Below are 13,676 nucleotides of genomic sequence, written 5' to 3' on the forward strand. Positions count from 1 at the left end.
CCGGCCGGAGGAGCCGCACTGCCCCCGCCCTCGCCCTCCTCCCGCCGCCATCTCGCGGCCGCAGGGCGGGCCGACGCCCCGCGCAGCCCTCGCGCCCACCTACCCACGCGCGGAGCACCGCCTCCATGGGGCTCGCGCCCTTCCCGCCGCGGCCGGGGAGGAAGAGGCGGGACGGGACGGGGCCCCGCCTCAGCGCGAACGCCCGCCTGGAGGCGGTCGGAGCGGCAGCGGCTGGAGTTGGGCTGCTGCGCTCGGAGGAGCTCGGCGCCGTTGTGGCTGCGTGCTGCTCACGCGGAGCCCAAAGCAGCCTGCCTGCATCCAAACAGCTCCGCTGGGCACCCGGCCGGTCACACACAGAGCCCTGAGGAAAGACGAGAAAGGGAGAAAACGAATCGTTTCTCACAGAAACGCGTACAGCTTGCAAGGGAATGAAGCCACGGGTGCAGAAAACCCGCATCGCAGTATAAAACACACAGCCTCAGACAGAGCAGTTTGTGTTTATTGCTGAAGTGGTGAAGGAAAATTCTACCTGCTTCTACCAATTACCAGCAGGGACGGTACAGGTTTACTTAGTTGACATTTAAAGCCTCCACAACAGGTTGAAATATGTAAATTATTAATACTCTACCTAGCCAGAAGGATTGGATGTGTGAAGCTGAAGGTACGTGTTGTTAACAGTGTGAAAATGCACCTTTTCTACATTCCTGACAGCGGATTGCTTCCATGTTTTGTCACACCGATGCAAATAAAGACACCATTTCTGTTTGATTTTTTCCCCAGCAATACCTGGTGCCAATGCAGCAGGTGTGAGGTCTGCCAGTCACAGTGTAGCTCAAAGATTTCAAGTAACACAAACCCGAATTCCAACACCATAACAATCCTATCATTTTCTAAAATGCAGCTGAATGTTCATTGTTAGCACAGAAGCAGACTATACATCCTCCCTTGCTACTCCAAGCAGAAGGTTTCTTCTTCAGAAAGAGGAAGCTCCTAACATCTACTTAAAAGTGTAACGTAAGCCATAGACCACATTTTCATGCATCCAAAATGTTCTTAGAAAAAAATAATAGCAATGGTGGATTAATAAAGTCATAGGTGAATTATCTAGACTGGATTTAAATAGTGAATGTATTTGGAAAGACAGCTTACAAAGCAGTTGCAGCCTGTGGGAAGGCATATGAAACAAGGGGAGTGCCAAGAACAGAGGTTCTTGAAAGTCCTTTCCAATTCCCAAATGACTTAGACCATTGTATTTATGATTCCAGTTCATTTTTCCAGCGACCTCCACAGTTGCAAGTTGGATTTTCTGGTAAGAACAAGATGCGGAGAACCAGGATCTAGCATGCTATTAAATATACCCTGCACTTCACAAGTCATCAATTCAAATTTATTACACCCTCTACACACATAAAGTAACTTCATAGGCAGGGTTGCCAGTAATGGCAGACAGCACAGCTCCATACAGCTATACAGGATGCTTGGAAATATGCAGCCCTGAAATCAGGCAAGTTTACTGCTAAGCTATACAGACAATTCAGCAGGCCACTGCTTCCCAACATTCGTAAAGAGCTCTTTGGAATAAAATCTCATAGCTGAAAGTATATATATTTGTGTTTATAGCCACAAGATCACAGTCACAGAATGGCTTGGGTTGGAAGGTACCTTGAAGACCACCCAGTGTTAATCCTCTGCTGTGCACAGAGTCACCACCCACCAGATTGGAATGCCCAGGGTCCCATCCAACCTGGCTTTGAACACCTCCAGGCATGGAGATTTCTATCAAATATTTCTACCTTTCATTTATTTGCTTGATGGGGAATATAGGTGTTCAGGCCTAGCAAGGAAGAAGCTAAATCTATCTTCATGCAGTTTGCAAGGTCAATAAAGGGGCTGAGCAATCAATGGGATGTTTACGAGACTACAAACTTTGGCTCTTATTTTAAATTCTGGTGTTACTTTAGCACTGGACTTCTCTTAGTCCTGTGAAACTACTTTGGATATAGGACAGTAATTTTGAAATGGTTTTAGGCTTTGTGCTAAGTCAGAACCTGATGGCTTGCTATAATCCTGGCTAAACTTATTCAGTGAGGAAAAGGGCAAATGATATTTCCTTAGCATCTTCCCTCAGGTAGACAGCAACAAAAGTCCAAACTCTTTGAGGTGACAGAAAATATCTTGAAATAATCAGTTAGGCTTTCATATAACAGCTCTGTACCTCTGCCTTTTACTACAAACACACCAGTCAGTACAGTTGCAATTCTTTGGGAGCAAGAATGATCCCTATGAAAAGGAGATATGATCCCTCCATTTTGTCATAATGAACTTCCAGATATTTGTGTCCTGGTACCTGAGCTGTAATCATTCAAGTTCTAAATCTGAATATTTAAACTTAATAGCACAGACTTAGAAGCACTGGTTACTATAGCTTCTATGTTACAAGGTCTACACTACTGTAAAATTAGCAGCATAGACTACTAGCATCAGAAAGACATTTCCCTGTGCCAAATTGTTCTATAATTGCCTCGTAAGCCACTCTCTGAAGCATCTGATCCTCGCCCTGATCCACAGACCACAGTTTTGCTCCAGCCTAGTAATTTTTCTTTTCCTCTGCTAGCTTCTCCAAGGCAACTCCAGGACTTGTTTACCCGCAGGGAATGGAGGTGAAGGAAATACATTCTGTAAGGGACTTTAAACAGAAAAATAAGTTAAAGTGAGTTAAAGTGATTATCTTTATGGGCTATTCACTCTTCCATTAGTAAAGTTCTGCATACAAGATGTTACATGCCTAGAAAGAGACAAGTGGGGAAAAGAAAAGAGTTGCTGAGTGCACAACGCGGATGATGGGAATGTTAAACTTCCAGCTGCTTGCCCATCTTGCTGAGGGCATCGCTAACAATGTCCAGCTCATGACGTAGGTCGTTCACCACACTGGCAATGCTCTTGGTGTCTTTTAGGATCTGCACACTTTGAGTGTATGGATTGTACTTCACACCAAATGGACGTTTGATGGTTTTTGCAAACTCTCTATTAAAGCAAAAAAAAGAGAGGAAGTTTAATCAGAAGACAAATGTATCCTTTGTGTGCAGTCAGTATCAGTAATGACTTTTCTAAACCACTTACTTTCTTAATGATCATTATAATTACTACAAAGTTCATCATCTCTCCCAACCACTACATGGGAGACCAACTAAATATTAAACTCAGCTTTCCAGCCCCATGAAAGGTTATTATAAAATTGTGATAAGAATAAAAGGATCTGGTCCTGCCACTGAGAAACAAAGGAAGTCAAGAAAAAGCATACCTCATCTTTTCCTTTGCTTCTTCAAAGCTTTCAGAAACAAAGTAAACCTCCTGGAAAGTTGTAATGAGGCATTCTTGCTTGCAGGTGACCTTTGGATCGAAAGGCTTGACTTTGGCACTGCCAGAGAGCGAGTGCTAAGTAACATCATTTGTTATCACGTGCCAGAGGAATATTGCCACCAAAAGAATCCACAAGGAAGATGACACAGATTAAGAAGTGAATAAAAAAAAAAAAAAAGATGAGGTGAGACCATATTTAGTGCATTACCTCTTAAAACATGTCTGCAGCTGAACAATGGCTCAAGCATAACAAACAGTATCTCTGAAGGATTGTGTTCTGCCAATATGGGGCAAAGCTGCTTTTAAACAAGAGACTTTTTCTGAAAATAGGTTACTTAGAACTGAACATACATCAATTATCTGATGCTTCCTGAGAAGGACACAGGAGCTGCTCAGCACATACTCAAAAGCACACTGCCCTGTGACTAACCTCAGTGAACTCACCTAGAAGTCATCCCCACAGTAGGTATTTTCAGAATATTTTTAAGAATTATACCTGATAAATAACCATGGCAGAACAGCAACAAAAATTCTCAAGTATGAGCCAAGTAAAGAGGGAACTAAGCAGTGGATATTCTTACCTTGAGCTCACTAATAGAAGAGAGCAAGCCAGCCCCATAAACTCTTAGCTGTCCCTCTTGCTTGCACAGGCCAAACTCTACAGTGAAAAAGTAGCACTGAAACAGAGAAGGGAGTAAAATAATTCATCCTTCAGCAAAGGATTTGTGGTGAACTAGATGGGGACCCTTCTACTTTGAGAAGTATCGAACACTTGCAAGTCATTACTTGGTTATCGTTCTAAGATATCTAAAGCGAAGGGAACCTAAATAGAAGTGAGAAGAACCACAGGATTATGTGTTTCTAATAAGAAATCTGATAACATAGCTGAGACAGAAGCTGCTCATCCCAGTAGAAATGTGGCAATTTAATCTGTTTTGAGAAGCACTGTAATGACATGAGAGATCCAGCTTAAAAGAAACACTAGATAGGCATGACTTTACTAATTGAAAGCATCAGTCCAATACAGATTGTTCTTCCTTAGTGGTCTAAAAATTTAAAGATGTTTAGTTTCCTGATTTTCAGGATTCCTGCAGGTATGTGGCAAGGAATGGTATTTTCTTAGATGTTTTACTTCTGGTCTCACTAAAGGTAGTAGAAGCTTTACCACTAGCTATGACTGGCAGTTCTTTTGTAACTGGAATCAATTATTTTTCATGTAAAGTTTTCATCTTTCAATATTTCTGTCAAAGCATCAAGAAACTGTTATCCCAGAAGTAAGATGAATTTGCATTATTTATTTGAATTTCTTGGTTGAAATGTACCGAGTGCTAGTTTCACATTCAGTGAAAACACAATATTTCAATTCATTTAACACATTAAAGTAACAGTTCAGTAATTTTATATGTAATCTATGTTCTTAGAAGCAGAAAGATATTTTCTGGAGGAAACAGACTACAGAATTTCAAGCTGGAAGAAGTGATCTACCCCTAGAAGTTGCATACTTACTTCACCTAAGTGAAGTAAGAAAGTTGTGACAGGTATTTTTCTTAAAATGTATTTTTTTCCTAGCATGGAAACTTGGACTCTAGCTCTAAAGCTAAGAGTCAGGTCTAGCAGCTTGTGCAGCTAATATTGAAATTAATCTCCAAATTAATTAGAGTGGGATCAGCCAAATGAAGCTCCAAGCTTTAAGTGGGATCACTAGGCACTGAAACACTCACTGTTGCCAGTTTTTGGACAGCCTCATCTGATGCCCCAAGCGATGCAAGACCAATTTCCTGGGAGAACTGAGCAAAACTGGGTTCAGCCAAAAGAGGGACATGGCCTAGGAGCTCATGGCAGGTATCACTGGAAAAGAGGGAAAAAAAAAAAAAAAAAGAAAGCTCATCTTTCTTTGTGATGGAGAGAAAAAGTAGAACCACTAAACAGTGTTGTGTGAAACTTCATTATCTAAACAATAACCAAAATATCAAATCAGGTTTAGCTAAAAGCACACCGTACCATTTCTACAAAAGTACAGTTGCTCCAGTTTTCAGATGAAGGTGTCTAATATTAAGAACACATTTCCACATTTATACATCAATTGAACTTGAAATTCTGCCCACGATGACAACTGCAGGAGTCCTTCAGTAACACGCTCTACTTCTGAAAATCCTGTGCTTATGAAGGTGGCACTTGAGTACGCTAAAACATCACTACATTCAGTGTGAAGACTGAAGTCTCCAGCACCTTTGAAAATAAGTTTTCTTGCTGGTGTTCTTGCACAGATTTTAAGTAGCTTGGTATTGGGCAGTAATACTCAGAAACACGTCTCATTCTACTCACGGCTCTGGTGTGTAGAGAGGGTCCGAGCTGTGTCTAACGTACTGAGTGCAGTGAAAAACTCTGAATGCTAATCCTGCCAGGAAGTCTCTAGGTGACAGATACCCAGCAACAGGGCGAATGGTGAAACCTGTGCGCTCTAAAAAGGAGTGGAGAAAATATATGTTAGTTTAAAGTAGAAGTCCATAACGTTCCCATCTCTGCTACAAATGGGGCAAGATCCACATCACTACTTTGGCTTAAGAGCACATGAAAAAAATAGGCATGACTAGAAAATTTAGGCCTAATCTTGAGAATGGCCAACATTCAGTAGAAGTGTCCCTACCTCTGCGTAGGTGGATTTCTTAAGATTTCATGCCTACAACCAACAGAATACAGTTAGGTATCACTTTAACCAGTCCTAAGTCTCTTTAGAGTTAGCATGGCCCCCCAAACCATCACTCATATATTCAGGACATAATACATTAAAAATAAAGAGGACAAAAAGCCTCTTAAATGACCAGAATTAATACAAGCAAACATTTTGCTTTCAGGTTTCCCAGCCAAAACCAATAATCTTTTCTTTTTTTTTTTTTTGTGCACACATAGCAACAGTGTGATTTGCAATGGACTTTAGTTCTTCTTCAGTGAGAGAAAACTAATACCCTACCTTTCAGGAAGCGGGACACATCTTCCAGCTGGGGAATATTGTCTTCCCTGTACCCACAGTATTTGGTGAGCAAGGGCAAGTTTTTAAGGTACTCTCTGCAGGCATGAGTTGGGTAAAGCTTGTTAAGCTCTCGGTATACGGTCCCCCAAGTCTTGATCTCCTCCTCTGTGAATTCAATCTTGGGAATTGGGTCACCACTACAAGGAGATGAGGACAAAGGGACATTCCTTGGTAAATGGCTTATAAGGATGACTCATTTACTTACTATTATTGTTTAACATTCATATGACTGGGACACCTGGTCAAGCTTAAGACTTCATTACACTGTCAAGTACATGAGTGAGATCTGGTGTATGCCCTGGAGAACTTTTAGGCCTGCTCACTCTTCCACCTAAATCAAGATAGCAATCTTTGCATTGATTTCACAGGGGTCTGAAAGATTCAGTTGTGTAAATAGTTTCTTAAGTGTTCAAACAGTAACTGCAAAACCTTTTCTTTCGGGAGCTGAGAACACATCTTCTTCCCTGTAGTATCTCTCTGTCTGTATACAATAAATTTAAAAAATAATGGAAAGTTATTTTAGGAAAAGATAATCCCCTAAATTAGCAGCACAATAAGTGGAAGCAACGAAACATGCATGTTACATAAAAATCATGCTTCTATGCAGAGGAGACAAGTGTCTGTCTGAACATACTGACTGTAGTCCATCTCTCCTAACCAACCCTTAGGATCTCGATTAAAGTAGATTAGAGCAAAGCTGTGATTTAAAGGCTGCTGAAAGCAACTGGAGTGTCATGGTAGCCAGCATGTGTAGTAGGCGTGGCTGCTGCTTTCCCCAAAAAAATCTGTTAACAACACATCTGCAGTAACTGCCTGCATGCTGTGGTACCCAGCTGCATGAACACAGAGAGCCATGAAGTTCTAGATATCTGCCATTTCTTGGTCATTCCCAGTTGAGGAATTTGGTGTCAATATTCACACAGGCAACAGAAATGCAAAAAAAGACATGTTCAGAAAAAAAATTTTTAGCACTGGGCTATGAAACTCCTCCAGCTTTAAGAGCTCCCTCCCCCAAGCAGAATCTCTAAAGACAGAAGCTCTTTGAATTCCATTTCACAGAATTCTTATCTACACATCGCGTGCTCTATTTTAAACCAGGAAATAAAACTCAAGTATTAACGTTTGCCCAGAGAGTTTATACTCAGTGGTCAATGGGCTGTCTAGCAACTTTTCCTCCCTTTCCTCTCCTTTGCAAAGGAGATCAGCCCTGGCAGAGTATGCATGTCCTGGACAGACAGCTGTGTAGATGTGCTGCCCACCCTCTTCCTTTGCTGCACCCACTTCCAGAAGAGGGGGGAGAGAACCCAGTGCCTTAACACACCCCACTGCAGGAAGCCCATGCTGACATTGCTGCCCACTTGGGGATCAGTGCTGCCACAGATACCACAACGTCTATGCAGCCATGAGCTGATCCTCAGGCTGACTAGAGACCCAGGAAGCTGTAAGGTGGCCTAGATCTACCTTTTAATCTTGCATTACCTAGATCAACCTTTAAATCTTGCATTAAATCTCCCTTCACTTTATCCTTCTAGCTCTGATTCCTGAGACAAGTATGTCTCAGTGAGATCTGAGCCCAGGGAAAATGAACCAGTCCACACTGCTGCTATTTCAAAGCACCCAGATGGCTTTTTCTGGAAGAAGTTGAACTTACTGCTTGTAGTTCATAGCCAAGTCTGCAAAATACTTTCGCCTCTTACGATAGACATTGTCTTTGAAACCCTGGGGAGAGTGAAGAGGAAAGAAAAAGCAAAGTTAAATGGGTCTTCAAGTTGTAGTAAATAAGTTAATTTAAAGCAAGATACTTGAAAGTTCTTCAGTGGTAAATATAAAAGTATACTGTATAAGATGGAGAGGAACCTCATAGCTGTAGATCAAAATGTTTATTAGCTGTAAAATAAGCAAATATGCCAATTCAAAGCAAACAGAGGTTTTATGCATGCACTATATATTCAGAAGACAAAGGCTCCTTTTAGTCACATTAAAATATATATATCAACTTGGTCACTTTCTTGCTTATGTTAAATTACAAAAGAAATTGTCCATTTGTACTGTGCAAGTTCTAATTAGTTTGTTCCACTTGTAGTAAGGAAGAAATAGAGAGGAAAAACCAAGCCTGTCTCACAACAGCATTTTGGTTTTTTACTTATGCGACTACTCAGGGCCCAGCCCCAGCCCTCTACATGAGGCAAGCCTCACAGAAAGGCATAGGAACCACATTCAGTATCAGCCTTGCCTGAACTAGGAAAAGACATGAAAACCCCAAGAGAAGGTTCCTAGACCCCCAGAGGCACTGTGGAGGGGAACGAGAGAGAGAAGGAAACACCTCATGTTTTAAAAACAAGTTCCACAATGTACTTTTCACTGAGCACTGGGCATGGAAGGGGTAAGATACTTACTGGATGGTCAGCATCCAAATCGGACCCGTACATCAGCACTCGGTTTGCACACTTATCCAAATCTGAGATCTTCTTTGGGTACCAGGGAATGTTCTCCATCTCTATGGAACGCATGGAATCCACAAGTTATTAATAATGCCAAGCATGCTGAGGGAGGAAATGCTACTTTCAAGTCTGGTTATGGCGGTTACAGGCAAAATCTATAAATTAAAAGGGTTACAAACAGGACAAGGGAGCTTGCTGCCTATCTGGCACCAGCCTCCAGTTCATACTTCCTCCTCTGTCACTGCCAGTTTGCCCACAGACTGCACAGCATACTCCAAATCAGAAGATTTGGGAAGGAAACAGTTAATATGGGTTCTCAGTGGCCCTGACTGCTATTTGTATTAATGTTAGAGCAGCAGCTAATGGCTGCCACGGAGCAAAGGCCTCCTTGTGCTCAGCCTTCCAGGGCACAAAGCACGTAAAGGAGCAGAGAACTGATTTTCATGTGGTCCTAGAACAGAGTGGAGAAGGTTAGAGTCCTCCCATCTGCTTTACTGGCAAGAAATGCTGCTCTGTGCTTATGTGCTCCAGAAACATCAGGCTTTACAGAGGGGTTTGGGAGGGAAGAGGAAAAGAAGAAGGCAGCTTCAGCTACGCAGCCTCAGAGAGACGCATAATTAATTTCACTACTGAGATTTTTTGGGGGGCAATTTTTGGTGGTGTTTTGTTTTTTAGTCAAAAAGTTTTTAACAAGTTTTTGGCACGGCTGTAATACACTATGACAACCAAATGATTTTTTTCTTTCCTAATGCTCCTCAGTTTTCTTAATAAGGATGGAGAAAGTGTCCAGATTGAGATTCTCCTTACCTAGAGCTAGAATAAGAAATTTTTACCCAGCAGACAACAGATCTTTCCTTTCCAAGCCTACTAGCCTGAGCCAAGCATGGTGGCTGAGAAAAATATGAAGCTGACTTTGTGCTGCCCTGAGTTCTGAGCATTTCTTCATCTATGAGCACATATAAACAGGATTTGAAGCATCTCCAAAGTAAAAGCCACCTTCTCTTTCATACTGATATAAGCAACCACATATGATGAAAAATATTTTTAAAAAGTCTTTAAGACAAGAGCTGCATGAGGAAATGGCAGAAGCTATCTCCCACACTGTCCAGTACCTGAATTTAACTGGTGTACATCAGTATGACACCTCTGATGTCATGGTGCACCAGCCCAGCCCTCATTCAGACTTTGCCTACGCAGTGGCCTGCATCAGTCTCTGCTGGTGCAGGGACCCCCACTTGCAACAGTTATACTGTGCTGAGAAAAGCCAGGAGTGCAGGTGGCCAAACAGCCAGCTCTTCTAGAGGACACCAGGCAACACAGTCCTGCTCGTGTCAACCAAACCATGCAGTGATGGCACAGAAATACAAACCTGACAGCTACCCATAGCTGTCCAGAGCTACCCACAGCACTATGTATATGCGTATGTGCACATATGGACAAAGTAAAAAAGGCTTCAGATTAGCACACTGAGAAGAGCAGTAACGCCTCCTCTTTGCCAGCACTGCCCTCTGTACTTACCATCTTCCTGCACATTGAAATGCTCTGCTGGGTTCATAGAGACGATGCTGACGTGGGATTTGAGGAGCTGGAAGATCTCATTCAGCTGCTCTCTATTACTGTCACAATCAACAAAGATTTCAAACTCTGAATTTCGTCTCTTGGATTTCCGTGACTCAATGTGCACCAGGTTCACATGCTTCTCCTGTTTTGTAAGAGGTAATGTTTTCAAACGGAATAACTAAAATCTAAATTTTATTCTTCAAAAACAAAAGGATTCTGCTGACACAGCATATTCACCATCTACGTGAAGTTATTTTAGTTAATTGGCTCTCCTGGTAGTAGCCTGCTTTTTGATAGTGGTGAAACTGATTTTTAAAAAGCCACCTATTCAAAAGAAAATGAAAGACTGAGTTCTTTTGGTTTCATTTCATTGAAGAGAAACACACTAAGGAGGTTTAATTTCACAGACCTTTTTCTTTCATCCCTCCCATAGGAAGTTAATCAGTGACTTGGTCTAGGGAAATCCACAACAATGCCAATCACATTGCCATGTAATTATCTCACAAGCAAAGGATTTAAAAGCAGTCATTTTTCAGACATGAACTTCACTTCTCTTTTATTTGAAAAATGATTTAATCATACATCTTACACCAGGATCATGCAGGAACCCCCAGGCTTAGACAGCCAGGGCCAAATGACAGCACAGTAACAGTGCCACGTTCCCTGCAGGACAGCAGGGAAAGTGAAAGGAGCACAGTGGGACTGCTGCACTACCTCTGCCACCTTCAGTCCAGCCAGACAGAGTGACAGCAGCACTGCAGGCAGCTCATCAGCACCCCAGGTGTGTACCATCAGCAGTGCTTCACGTCCACTTCTTATGAGCAGCAGAAACAATGAGTGCCAACCTTCTTTCATGAAGGAACAAGAGGAATCTGTTCCAATTTTTAGTAAGTGCAGAAGAGTTTTCGAAGACATTAAGCCAGCATTTAACTTCTGAGGCATAAGTGTACCTTTGTGGATAATTTTAGGTGCAAAGTGGGAGGCTCATTAGGAATCACATCCTTAATAAATGGATGTAATTAATTCCACTGTGTGCCAAACCTACCTTTAAAATAATAAACAAAAAGTAGATCTGCTATAGAAATATAATTATTACATACCTGAAAGAGTTTTAGAGCTTTTACAAGTCCTCCGACTTCATTCTTCAAGGAAAAAATGATGGCAGTTCTTCCCCTTTCAGGCACATGGTCTTTGTTCTCTTTATTATCTTCAATCATCATGTAGTTGGACTTACTTAGCTAAATGCAAACAAACAAGGATCTGAATTACAAGGAATAGACGCTGAGCAGGGCTACTCCAGGCAGAAAAGAAAAAACCAAACCCCACACTTGTACATAAGTTATTAGCTGCTTTTCCAAGTGCAGACATTGTTCTTTGTGTAACCTAATCCCACTTGGATGATGCTGCTGTAGAAGCAATGAAGTATCCATTATAAATACACAGTGGACTTTGAAGACATAAACCATAGGGCTGATTATTTGACATGATTTATAAAAAGCAGGGTGGTTTGATTCCACACTCAGGATCGCTGCCTTCAGCTCATGAGATCTAGTATAGCTGCAGGTAATATCACAAGGTGCACAGCTGGGACAAACTACACGTACTGAAAACTTGTGTTCTTATCATATATTTTAGTTTAGTTTAGTTTAGTTTAACCTCATGCTTGGGGTCGGGCGATATAATTTATTAAGCAACACTTCTAAGAGGCAAGCAAATAAAACAACACCACACAGAGTATCCTTACACTACATTCTACCAGTGACCTCTAACATAAGTTTGAACAAATTGCAGAAGAGAAATCCAGATGCCTGCTATGCCAGATGCGCATCATTTGTACCTTTAACCAGCATTAATCTTTGGCTCTCAGTACAAAAACGGACCGCTAACAGTTCTGCATTAATGCAGCAACCATGTTGGTGCAGGACCAGAGCGAATGCTAACGCAAAAGCAATTCCTCCAGTTTCACTTTATTCCCTATCAGTAACCGAGCTCTAATCATGCCTGACACCCTTCCTTCGTGTGCTATCACTCGCCAGCCCTTAGGAGGGTATGGTGGTGAGGAATCATTATTGCGCTGTATTAATTGACCTGGCATCAACATGACTTGCCTTAATGAAAGCACACAAACAAAAGGGGCCTTCCAAGACCCTCGTTCAGAAAGCTAGTAAGTGTTTTCTGGTTAAAAACTGCTCCTCCTGAAGCCCATAGCAGTCTCTTCCCTTTCTCCCCCAGGAAAACATTACTCCCCATGGGATGGATACTTAGTGTTACATGCTGCGGCTCAGTTCTTTGTATCGGGAGGTATCCAACATTTAAAATTACCCAAAAATACTCGTCTAGAGGAAATTATATTGCAAAGCTGTAAGCTGAAGACCCAAACACCTTTTAAACGGGTATTTATCACAGATTGCCATTCCCGTACTCCTTACACAGCCGGCTGCTTTCTCCAGGGAAGGATGAAGACGTGTGACCCTACAGGTGGCTGCAACTCAGCATCACCTTACAGGCGCATTTTTCAGCCTCACCGAAGGTCTTCGCAGGAGTTTTGTTCTGACAAGAGACCCAAACCTTTGCCAAGCGGTGTTTTGTTGTTGCCCTCTTGGCTTTTTTCCTCCACGTGCCGTATCGCCGACCCGTGCCAACGCGTCTCCCTCTCCCCCATCCCCTCCAGAAGCGCGGGCCGCCCCCAGCCCCGCTCGGACCTTCGCCCCAGGGCAGCACGGCCCGCCCGCCCCGCGCCGCTCACCTGCCCGCCGGCCTCCCGTGGGCACGGCGCCCCCTCCAGAGAACCGCCGCGCCGGGGCACGGCCTGCATGGCGCCCTGCGACGGGATAGGCAGGCCCGGCCGGGCGGCCGCTTTATGGAGGGGAGAGCCGGCCCTAATCCCCCCTCGCGGGGCGGAGGAGGAGGCGGGGGCGGGAGGGGCCGCCCGGCGAGAGATGCGGGAGCCCGCCGTGGTTTCTCCCTCCTTCCTCTCCGACTCCGTCATCGCACCCTGCGTGCGCCCGTGCCCGCTGTTTGCTCTCAGGTCAGACGAGGAATGAGGGGATTTGCGCTACACAGTAGAAGGCAAAGCGCTCCCCGGGAGAGAAACCCCTCAGAGGCTTTAGGGGTGTAGCCCTCCAACGCAGCAGGACTGAATGAGCACGGCCCTAAGTTGCTTTGAAGCTGGAAAAGCCAACCTGTTCCAGCTGGGAGTGGGATACATCTCGTGACCGGGTGCTTTGATTTTCCCTTCCATACAGCGGACAGTACTGCATTTTCTTTATGTCTTAGCTCTACAC

The 13,676-nt window shown here is 43.3% G+C and overlaps 1 protein-coding gene across 9 annotated transcripts in view; it reads right to left on the reverse strand.

Moving 5' to 3' along the window:
- TPH1 (tryptophan hydroxylase 1) overlaps positions 1-13,676 on the reverse strand; it is a 282,192-nt gene that overhangs the window by 257,954 nt on the left and 10,562 nt on the right. For 4 of the 9 annotated variants that reach the window (XM_090140539.1, XM_090140540.1, XM_031614052.2 and 1 more), the window contains exon 1: positions 104-2,854. In XM_090140539.1, coding sequence (XP_089996665.1) covers positions 104-457 — 354 coding nt within the window. In that variant the 5' untranslated portion in view covers positions 458-2,854. Of the gene's footprint in view, positions 1-103; positions 3,025-3,301; positions 3,436-3,941; positions 4,038-5,081; positions 5,209-5,685; positions 5,822-6,331; positions 6,529-8,042; positions 8,111-8,787; positions 8,889-10,350; positions 10,535-11,492; positions 11,631-13,138; positions 13,264-13,676 lie in introns of those variants that run through there. The other 5 variants (XM_090140544.1, XM_090140545.1, XM_090140546.1 and 2 more) reach the window with 3 other exon arrangements.

The sequence above is a fragment of the Phasianus colchicus genome, chromosome 5 (assembly GCF_987193195.1).
Source record: "Phasianus colchicus chromosome 5, bPhaCol1.hap1.1, whole genome shotgun sequence".
Taxonomy (NCBI): Eukaryota; Metazoa; Chordata; class Aves; order Galliformes; family Phasianidae; genus Phasianus; species Phasianus colchicus.